Consider the following 11,856-nt stretch of genomic DNA (forward strand, 5'->3'; position numbering starts at 1 on the left):
ATTTATTTTTTTTAATAATTATTAAAATATTTTTATTTTGCTTATCAATATTCCTTTTTTTCTTATCAATACCTTTCATGCACTTAAATATTTCATTAATGTTTAATTCATTTGTATGTATCATATGTATATTCAGTAAACAAAACATTCACTATATACATGCATGTTTTTGTTTTATTCTTTTGCAAACTTTTATAAACTTAAAAAAATAAGTTAAATTTGCAATTTTTTCTAGAATATATTTCATTCATCGTGCTATTTTCTTCCCTTTTAAAAGGTGTACATATTTATAATATGGCCAAAAAATAATATACTAATGATATTAAAAATAAAAAGAATATATTGACTATGTTATACAACCGATTTCGTATAACTTCGCATCTTTTTTCTATGCATACATAGCCATATGTTTACCACATTTTTTTTCACATAATACCTAAATGATAAAATAGAAAAACATATATATATTCTCAATTATCACTTTATCCGAATTTTCGATGCCATTAATATTGTATTTATTTGTTTTGATATAAAAAAAATTTAGGTAACTTTTGCAAAAAGATTAAAAAAATACACACATACACGAATCTTGTAATAGTCAAATTAAAAAAAAATTGATATTTAATAAAATATCGAGGGAATGTTTTAAATCTTATTATATATTTATTCAAATGCTTCTAAAAAGGCGTAAATATGTGTAACTATATGGTATTTATTCATTAAAAAGTATAATGAATACATTAATAAATATCACTAATTTTATTTTCATAATATTGGGGTATTATAATCAGCATCAAAAATATTACATTCGTCTAAACTAAATAACGTATATAACATATTTTATTATAACCATTTACAGTAAAAAAAGAAAGTAAAAATGTATATGAACATAAAGAAGGCTGATCAAAATGTTGAAAAGAATTATTCTAGTATGACTATGGAGGAAAAAAATAACTTAAAAATACGAATTATGCATGACGCATTAAACTTTTCTCAAAACTTTTCGTACTCAAACTATTTAAATTATCAATATTTATCTCAACTATATGCAACGAATGTGGTAAGAAAATAAAATGATTCAACCCAATTCATATCTATATTTCTCATATCATTCATTTATTATTCATTTATTCTTTGTCTTTTTTATATTTTTAATTATACTTATTTGATTTAAAAGGAGGAATTAAAACATATGGAAAAAATCGTTAATGAGATTAATATTGATATTAACAAAAAAAATGAATTATTTAAGGTGGCCCAAGAAAATATCCCCCTATTTTACTACCCTCTTAACAACAGTTAAATTAAGATACTAAAAATAATTTTTACCCATCTATATATTTACATATATTTATGTTATCACTACATACACACACATATATATTATGTTTAATTGTTTATTACTTTTTATGGCACATAAAATCGAACAAATTTACACATTTTTTACGCTTAGTGTATAATGAAGGAGAGTTACAGTATTTTGGAAATTGTATTATACCATATGTTAGAAAACAAGAAGAAATAAACGAAATTCAAAAACAGATGTTTAACGCATACCAAAACTGTGTTATTTATAATGTATTAAAAATATATGCATTTGATTAATTTTTATTATAACAAACGTTTCTTGCATTTCTAATTAAATAAGTATATATTTAAATATTGTTTTCTTCTTATTTTAACTTTTTTAAGAATACTTTTGAATTATGGATGAACGACTTCGATTCATTGAACAAATCCATTATTTTTGAAAAATATAAGAACAAAAACAAGGTATACATTATATATATTCATACACATGTGTACATGACTGGTTTCGATCTCTTTATGTACATACATTATACGGCTTATTTAATAGCATCTCCTACAGAATCAACGAATTCTTATGAATCGTGAGCTACAAGAAGCAGTGCATGTAAATAAGATTGAAAAAATCAAGAGACGGATTAGGAGACACGTATATAAGGATAATAACAACATCTATGTAAGCCGAACCGAAAATATTCTATGCTTAGTAAAATAATTTAAATTCCTTATTTCTAATATATTTTCTTTAAAGGTCTCTCAAGAACACACGCGAGAATACAAGGACCAACCAAATTACCCCCCAAATCCCCAAATTAATTTTGATGATTGGCTGTAATTATAAATAATAATGACCATAATAATTTTTTAATTCTCTTGCATCCCTTTCTAATGTGATAAAAGTGATGTATTATTAAAAATATTTTTTTAAAATAAATTTATGCTCAAAAGTTGTTTATAACAAGGGATCAAACAAATATTAAAAATAATAAAATGAGCACATGCCAATTGATACTAAAGGACACAAAAGTATTAACATAAAAAGTAAATTAAACAAAAAATTATAAAAACCCCAAAATAATAAGCAAATAAAAACGTAAATCACATAATAGTGAAAAATTAAAATCAAATTTTATATAAGAGCATCGAACAAATTAAAAAAACTTTCATTAGATGAAAATATACTCAAACAAGTAGAGCATATATTATCTGTGCATTTCATTCTTATAATATATTTTGTCTGAATTTTGTTCATTTTATTTATAAAATTCTTTTCTTCTGGTGTTTCTTTATTACCAGAACAAATATAACATAAGGAATTTTTATTATAATTATTTAAATTTTCATAAATAATATTATTTGGTGATTTTGTTTCAACACAATTTAAAGTGTTTTCTTTTTCATTTTCATTTGTATTATTGTCTACATCATTGCTATCCCAATTAATATTTTTATCATCTCGTTTTTCAATTTTATCATAATCATTTTCATGATCATGTGATACATTTTTTTGGTTTTTACGTATGTAATCCATTAAATTAACTAAATGATTACATGTGTTATTAATAATAGACGTTGTATTATTTTTTGAATCTAAATTTGATAGTAAATTATTTATAGCATTGTATAATATATTTCCATCGAATATTTTATTATAAGCATATTTAATATCTTTGTAAAAGCTATAAATATATATTTCTTTATCTAATAAGTCTTTTAAAGGCTTAATAAATATTATAGGCTCATACCTATTGTCAATATAACTCGTACATAACGGTATATTAATACCATTACCAATAATTGTATATAAAAAAGATTTATTTGAAATATTATTTGCATTATTTCCCCAAAGTACATAATTAATTTTTTCGTCTTTACAATATTTTAATATGTTGTTATATATAATTAACTCATTTATATAATTCAAATAATAATTCTCTTCTGTTTTTACTACATCATAACTTTGCAAAAATTTACCTTGATATTTTTCTTTTATAAAATAATTACTTTTTAGCACTGTAAAATATATTTTGTTAATTTTTTTTTTAAAAACACCCTTATTAAAAGTAATTTTATCCTTATGTTCTATAGGAGATATATCATCTCTTTGTGAGTTATTTTCTCCCTCTTCTTTTTCCACAGCATTTTTGTTGTTACTTTTCCCTGCAAGTTCAAATATTTCTTCAATAATTTTAATCAACTTCAAAATATATTTTTCATCATCAAAAATGTCTACAAAAATTACTTCACTAAATATTGCATGCTCATTCATTAATAACACATCATTTTTCTTATTTTTAGCACTTTCTAAATATTTTATAAATAAATATAAAAGGATAGAAGAGCATATTTCTCCAGAAAACGCTATTGTAGTTTTTTTTTTGTTTTTCTGGCATTCAAAGGTGTTATCATTTTTAATATATTCCTTTCCCCCATTTAACATATCTGACACATTTGTTTTTTGGAAAATTTCAACAATGTCCTTATTTTTCATAATTTCTGTTTTGTCTTCATATTTCTTTTTCTCATTATTATTTCTACTACTATTAGTGTTATTATTTTTTTTTATTTGCTCATTCTTCCCTTTTTCTTTTTGGTTACAAAAGCCTGGTTTGCTTTTAAACAAACATTTTTCTCTTAAAGTATTTTTAAATGTATATTCTACTAATAATAAAAAGCAGTCTTTACATGACTTTTCCCTTGTAGAAACTGATGCATTTTTTTTTTTACATTTATAGCAGATTGATAAATTTATCTTTTCCCCATTATTATCGTCTGATTTGTTTTCCATATTTTTGGTATTCATAGCATATATAAATATTATACAATTTATTACTCTGGGAGCAAACTATCCATAAATGTAATGTATCATTTGCATATTTTTTATTTTTAAAGAAAGTGAAATTATAAAAAATATATTAAAAAAATGATTGGTAATATCAATTGTAAATGCAATCAAGTGACCAGATAAAATAATTCAAGAGTATAACTTTATTTTTTTTTTTCGCTGTAGGGTGGCAAAACACCAAGGTTATATCTTCTATATAAATATTTGTATTTTTTTAAAGTGTATAGAACTAAACAAACTCGGAAATTATTATATTTCGCTCAAATTAAACTTTTTACAAATATTTGAAACTCCTGTTATATTTTCCTTCAAATGCATTTTCGAAATCAATATTTTTATGTATATATTTTAAAGCATGCTTCATGCATCACTTTTTCGATGAAAGTTGTATATCTTTTTTTACTCAATTTAATACAATATTATTTTATTTTTACTTTATATATTTTAACTAAACATGACTGATTATACTGTTTTTATTAAATTCACATAAATTGTTTTATTATCTATATAAAAGTGTTTTATAATAAGCTATTCAAATTTTAATCATAAAAAGCATAGAATACTATAATAATGAAATGATAATAAAATATATCCCGTTTTACCAGAAAAAATAAAAAAGGAAAATATGTTTTATACAACTCGTATTTTTAGATACCATTTATTTTTTTCATTTTACACATTTAAAGTTTGCTATTATGGTTATGTGAATATTGAAACTATTAAGTGAAGTCGTTTTGCAATAAAAATTAAAACATACAAATTTATCTATAAAATTTATATTTCATTTACATAGTAAGAACATATATAATAAAAATATACCTCGGCAATTATACAATATACTGTATATTAGTTATCTCGCGAAATTATACGTATATCATACATATATTTTATATATATAACTACGCATCATAAAGCATATGCATTGTTATTATTTATGATGCCAAAAATATTTTAATTGGGTTAATATATTTTCAAATTCTATTATTTTTTTAATTTTGAAATATATTGTTAGAATAAATGCAATTTATTAACTTTGTAGTATATGTAAAATATTTTAAATGTTCAAATTTCAACATAAAAAAATAAAGGTAGAACAACTATAATTGCATATAAAATGAAGAGAGGCAAGAAAAAAAATACATATCGCATATAATATATTTATATAAATTTAAATATATAAAATCTTATACATATTTATATATTTTTTTAGCATAATAAGAAAAACACATGAAGCACGCAAAAAAACATTTTAAAACAGACGAAATATGTATAATTTAAAGAAACATTCAATTATTTTTATTTATACATTCTTTATTTATAAATATCCTTGAAATCATATGAATTATAATTAATTTTATATTATGCATATATAATATATATATACAATTCATTGTTTTTAAGCGTGAGCCAATTAGTCAAAACCTTCGTCTTCACTATCTTTTTTTGCATTTGATTCACCTTCCTTTTTAGAATCATCGTCATCTTCATCATCTTCATCCTCATCATCTTCATCATCTTCATCCTCATCATCGTCTTCATCATCGTCGTCATCGTCATCGTCATCATCATCATCCATATCTTCAAAATCTTCATCGTCGTCATCATCATCATCATCATCCCCATCATCGTCGTCGTCATCATCATCATCATCTTCATCATCGTCATCTTCTTCATCATCGTCATCATCGTCATCATCATCTTCATCATCGTCGTCATCGTCGTCATCGTCGTCATCGTCATCATCGTCATCTTCATCATCATCGTCTTCATCGTCATCTTCATCGTCATCATCGTCATCTTCATCATCCTCTCTGCCCTCTTCGTCGTCATTTTCGCTTGTGTCGACAGAGAATTTCTTTAATGCATCTTCGTCGTTTCCGTCATCACCATCTTCATTTTCTATATCTTTATTTTTTTTTTCTTTTTTCTTTCTTTTATCTTTTTTAAAAACTTCATTCTTATTTTCACCTACAACATTATCGTTGCCTTCTTCGATATCATCTACAGTATCAACAGTATTATTTTTTTTACTAACCATGTTTTTATTTTCGTTTTTATCTTCTAATGTATTCAATGCCCTTTTTTTTGATGGTGAATTCACCATTTTACATTTTAAAAACAAAGTATACTGAGGATACTTGTTTTAACAATAATATATTTATATAATTATTATATATATTTAATATATATACCCGTTTATTTAATAAAAAAAAATATTATATATAAATATAGCTATATATATGTAATAAATATTATTTTAACATTCTTTTTAATATTTTAAAAATTAAAATCAAATGTTATTAATATAAAATGATGAAGAAAATAAATATATAAAAAATATAAATATATATAATAATAAGAAAATGTTTTTAAAAAAATGCAATATAAAAAATAGAAAAAAATAAATTAAAATATAAATATAAAAAAATGAGAGCAATGGATAATTATATAATGCTACTATTTATTTAATATTCTTATTGTATTATTATATGTAATATTAATTGCTTTATTCAAAATAAAACATAAAAAATATAATACCTACGATATAATATATATTTTTAATATATTAATTCTATGCATAAAAATTTATGGATATTGGCACATTTATTAAAAATTTATATTCAATAAAATGATACTTGCTCGCTTATATAAAAACGGTATTAAATAATACTTTATATTATAATGGCAACTATTATATAATTATATCATGTGCGAATAAATAATTATTTTTTTAAATAAATGCCGCCCTTAATAGTTATAGCTGCAATACATGAAAGGCATTATATATATATTAATATATATTATGCATAATTTAAACAATATATTTATATTAAAACAGTATCGCATTTTACTACTATACAAAGCAGAAAAGGTATATATATTTATTATTTTTTATTTTGTGCAAAAATTGTTTTTTTCTCGTTAACCTTTATTTAATTTTGTAATTTAAAAATATAATATATTTTATGTATATTCTATTTATTATTGGTGCTTTATGTAATAAGAACTTAAAACGAAAGACTTTTTTCTTAAAAAAATGTTGAAATACAAAAAAAACATTACTATTAAATTTATATGTTTATTTTGATACATACGGCATATATTTTATTAAAATTTATAAAAAAAAATTCATAATATTAAGCAGTGCTTTCATTTTGTAGAGTTAATTGAAAAATATATATAAGTGGATCTAATGATGGGGTGATGGCATATAATAAAATAATTTGTGTTTTTATTGTTATATATAATACTGTTATTTATTAAAATAGGGAATGAAATAAAAAACTCACATATATTTTAAAAATTAGTAATATTTTGTCAAAATACTATACAAATAAAAAACTTAAAAAAATGCTCTGGATATATGCGAAAAGTATATTTAATCTTTTAGTCTAATGTAACAAGAGACAATCAACATTATAAAATTATTTTCAAGATAATAAAAAGCTATCGTAAAAAAATAAGTTTATAAAAATGTTAAGAAAACAATTAGCATTAAAGCCTTTGCAACTACTGAAATCATGGGTATACACATGCTTGTATTTGTTGTAAATTTTTAAAATGGTCTTGTAAAGCATAACTATTGTAAGTTCTTATAAAGGAAAAAAGAAAATATATTTTAACTTTCTATTTAATTATATTACTTTGCACCATATGCGCAAACACAATAAAATCCCTTTATGCTATCCCTTTATCACAATATAACAATGTATTTAAAACGTATAAAAGTTTGCTTCCTATTGTATCAAATTTTCTAAAATCGAAAAGAACTCATAAAGCATATATAATATTTTTTTATAACGAATTGTGGTTAATAATTAGATTGACAAATAGTATTTTACAACACTCATATATAAGCAAATAAACCCCCAAACACCCTATTTCTTTAATTTCATTTTTAATAAATAGCTATAAAAAAATTATTGGATAACTATTTATACATTTATAAAATACGTTCAAAGGTTTTCTATAAAATAACGCATATTTATAATGTAAGATAATATTAAAACATTTCATATAAGAGCACAACTTTTTTTTTGTCAAGCTTATCTCTTACAAAAATAAAGAAAAATTGCGCATAGAATAAAAACAGTAAAAATACAACATGTTTCTCTATCTTATTTATTGGAATATTTGATCTTATCATTGTTAGTATATATATGCAACGCATATTTGATGCCATACACAATGGACATGTTTTCCATATTTTTGCAATTAACAGTTTGATTATTGTATCTTAAGTTTCATATTATTTTTATTAGGAAGGTAAAAAAGATATTCCGATTTTCTACAATTTTTTTAGCCCCCTAGTTATATATTATGCATTTACCTTTTTTGAAGTATTTTCATTACAAATATTATATATATGTACGTAGTATTTATATAATACATTATAGTTTTAAAAATAAATATAAACAATAAAATAAATTTATTTTTGTTTCACAAAAATTGATATACTAATGGCTATTTAAAAAAAATAATTATGGCTTTGTTTTTATTCAAATATTATGTTCCATTGTATTTCCACATTTTTATTGATATATTTTATTTATTTATTTATTTATTTTTTTTTTTAGCTGCCTATATATTATAACAAGCCTTTCATTAATTATACATATATTATATGTAATTATTTCCATAGTATATCATACATTTTTTTGTGCCTTAAGAGGATTGCCCAAAACGGAATGCCAAAATAAGTGCTCTTTCCTCTCTGATATTACGTTTATGTCGCATTTTATATTATTTTTTACCATTTTATTGTCGGTATTGTATTATTATTTTTTCTTTTAATAATTAAAAAATTATACATTATTCACCTATATATAATAATAATATACAGTATATAATATTTCTTATTTTTCTATTTATAAATAATAATATATATCAAATATTTATCCTACATAAGTAATCTACTATTTTTATGTAATAAATATTATACGCTTTATATATTGCAATTTTTTTTACATTCTATCAAAGTAAATTTATATTGCAAAAAAAATAATTATATAAAAAAACGAATGAATAATAAATAAAATGTGCTTTCTTTCGATTCTTTGAAAATCGATGTAACAAGATATAAAAAGCTTGCTCTATTAATTTTTTTAATAGAAACATACTTAAAAAGTATTTAATTTTACAAAATTATAATACCTTGAGAAAATAACAATTATTTCTCAATTTTTCTTAATATAAATTATACCATTTGTATATAATTAGTTTTTCCACCCTTTTTAAATATTTCCATTAACAATGAGGTAATATATAATAATAAACAAAAAATTGTTATAAAAAAAATATTTCCTTTTATATGAAATTATGCTTACTCGCTATATATATATTTACATATTTTAACTTTGATAATATAAATTACCTATTGCATTCGTTATTTTCTCTATATAGTACTTACGTTTGAGTATGGGTATATGCATGATTTATAGTTACTTTTCATATTCGTTCTCAATTTATCGTCAAATATTAATATGTTACGTATATAAATATGTCCATCGGAATAATGTAGCCACTGCATGCTTTCTATTCATTCTATATAAAAAAAATGTTTCTAAAATATGTGGGTATTATGCACTATTATTCGCATAATGTGAATAAGAGTTTTGCTACTAAAACAGAACAAACTGATACATTTACATAATTCATGATATATTTTTCTATATACTTAAAACGTTTCCAAATTTCGAAATACATTTTGTTTCTCATTTCTCTTCTATATTTTCATTTTTGCAGCAAGCTTAATCAAGATTTATTAAAAAAAGCCATTAACGATGTGTTCGAAGGAACAAAACAGAAAAAGAGAAAATTTGTTGAAACAATAGAATTACAAATTGGTTTAAAGGATTATGATACACAAAGAGATAAACGTTTTTCAGGTACTGTAAAATTATCAAATGAAGTTAGAAAGAAATTAAAAGTCTGTATATTAGGAGATGCTGTACATTCTGAAGAGGCACAAAAATTAAAATTAGATTATATGGATATAGAAGCTATGAAAAAATTAAATAAAGATAAAACATTGGTTAAGAAGCTTGCTAAAAAATATGATGCATTTTTAGCAAGTCAGGTCATATTGCCTCAAATTCCAAAATTATTAGGTCCAGGTTTAAATAAAGCAGGAAAGTTTCCTTCTTTAATTACCCATAATGATAAAATAAATGATAAAATTTTAGAATTAAGATCATCCATTAAATTCCAATTGAAAAAAGTTTTATGTATGGGAGTACCTGTTGGTCACGCTAATTTAAAGGAAGAAGAATTGAGATCAAACATAGTACATGCCATCAATTTTTTAGTTTCGCTTTTAAAAAAAAACTGGCAAAATATTAGAACATTACACATTAAAAGTACTATGGGAAAACCACAAAGAATCTATGGTTAAGTGTGTTGTTTCATACATATATATAGCTCTTTAAACATGTGGATATATTACATTATGTATTGGTGTTAGAGAATTACAATATTTTATGGCGAAATTGGAATAAAATGGGGATCATATATATGTATCGTATATGCATATGTATATATAATTCATTAAATATATTGCAGTTTTGAGGTAAAATACAGAAAGAGAATAATTCGCCAACTAAATAGTTGCATATCATGGAGGAATTACTTATAAAAGGGAGAGTCATGCTATATATACTTTCGAACACTCACATACATCTCTATATATTTATGTATTACGTGCTTGTTGCAAATTTAATAAATATTATATATATATTGTTCCAGATGTTTGAATTTATTTTTATTCCTTTACTGTTTTTTTTTTTTTTCGAACACCAATATTTTGGAAAAAGCAGTTTGTTTCTTTTCCCTTGTGAATTAGAATAATATATAATCATAATAAAAATAAATATGTATATATAATAATGATACTAATATTTATTTTTTATTAGGCTACCAAAATATTGGGAGATTTGTAATAAATCGCCAATAAGAAAAAAAAAAAAATGAAATAGGAAAAAGAAAGGGAAAAATAGGGATTATAAGGGAATATAAAATGATTACGAATTTTATCATCCAAATAAAATGTACGTTTGGGTGTTAAATTTTTATATTCTATAATTATTATTCTTTCACTTCTTATTTCACTTAAAAAATTTTTTTTTTTTTGGTAACCCTATAATATGCATGCGGAGGGTGCTCAATAATGTCCTATATACTTTTGGCGTCGTCAAGGCATTCTTTTAATAATAATATAATATATTATGATCCATATTGTAAAAAAAATGAAAGGAAATACAAAGGATAAGCATAAGTATATTAATCAATTTGTTTATATTTATACTATTTACATTTTTTTCAATAGTTCTCATAATACTCTTTTTAACATCAACCCAATCTGCTTATATCAATTATGCAAATAGATCATTTGATTAAACATTTTTTTTATTATTTAGAGCTGCAAAAAAGTGCATCAAAAAGCAGATCTTAGTAAATAAACAAATATATATATATGCATATATATATGCTATTTATTCTATCAAGAGAAAGTTTAATGATACTTCCTACTTTTTAATAGTATTATAATGAATATATGGAAAAGAAAAACTAAACTTTTTATAGTTATAAAAGTATCGTTAGACCCCAAACAAAATCAGTGTTTCACATATTTATATATAACTAATGTTTAAGACAATTTGCTCAATAAAAATTGTACTTTTATTTGGTACTTTAAGTAATGATAC

At 22.2% G+C, this 11,856-nt stretch overlaps 4 protein-coding genes across 4 annotated transcripts; 2 read left to right on the forward strand and 2 right to left on the reverse strand.

Annotated features, from left to right (window-relative positions):
- Positions 1 to 877: 877 nt before the first annotated feature.
- On the forward strand, positions 878 to 2,143 carry PBANKA_1304800 (conserved Plasmodium protein, unknown function; the record flags this gene model as incomplete). Its single annotated transcript, XM_034566623.1, has 6 exons — positions 878 to 1,060; positions 1,178 to 1,298; positions 1,454 to 1,578; positions 1,693 to 1,773; positions 1,871 to 1,984; positions 2,060 to 2,143. 6 exons carry the CDS (start codon positions 878 to 880, stop codon positions 2,141 to 2,143), a joined length of 708 nt encoding a protein of 235 aa, XP_034423201.1.
- Positions 2,144 to 2,437: 294 nt separating this feature from the next.
- PBANKA_1304900 (cytoplasmic tRNA 2-thiolation protein 2, putative) lies at positions 2,438 to 4,111 on the reverse strand (the record flags this gene model as incomplete). Its single annotated transcript, XM_034566624.1, has 1 exon — positions 2,438 to 4,111. One exon carries the CDS (start codon positions 4,109 to 4,111, stop codon positions 2,438 to 2,440), a length of 1,674 nt encoding a protein of 557 aa, XP_034423202.1.
- A 1,453-nt stretch (positions 4,112 to 5,564) lies between these two features.
- On the reverse strand, positions 5,565 to 6,257 carry PBANKA_1305000 (conserved Plasmodium protein, unknown function; the record flags this gene model as incomplete). The annotated part of the gene is made up of 1 exon (XM_034566625.1): positions 5,565 to 6,257. One exon carries the CDS (start codon positions 6,255 to 6,257, stop codon positions 5,565 to 5,567), a length of 693 nt encoding a protein of 230 aa, XP_034423203.1.
- Positions 6,258 to 9,406: 3,149 nt separating this feature from the next.
- Positions 9,407 to 10,547, forward strand: PBANKA_1305100 (60S ribosomal protein L1, putative; the record flags this gene model as incomplete). Its single annotated transcript, XM_034566626.1, has 2 exons — positions 9,407 to 9,411; positions 9,899 to 10,547. 2 exons carry the CDS (start codon positions 9,407 to 9,409, stop codon positions 10,545 to 10,547), a joined length of 654 nt encoding a protein of 217 aa, XP_034423204.1.
- Positions 10,548 to 11,856: the final 1,309 nt, after the last annotated feature.

The sequence above is a fragment of the Plasmodium berghei genome, assembly GCF_900002375.2.
Source record: "Plasmodium berghei ANKA genome assembly, chromosome: 13".
In the NCBI taxonomy this organism is placed as follows: Eukaryota; Apicomplexa; class Aconoidasida; order Haemosporida; family Plasmodiidae; genus Plasmodium; species Plasmodium berghei.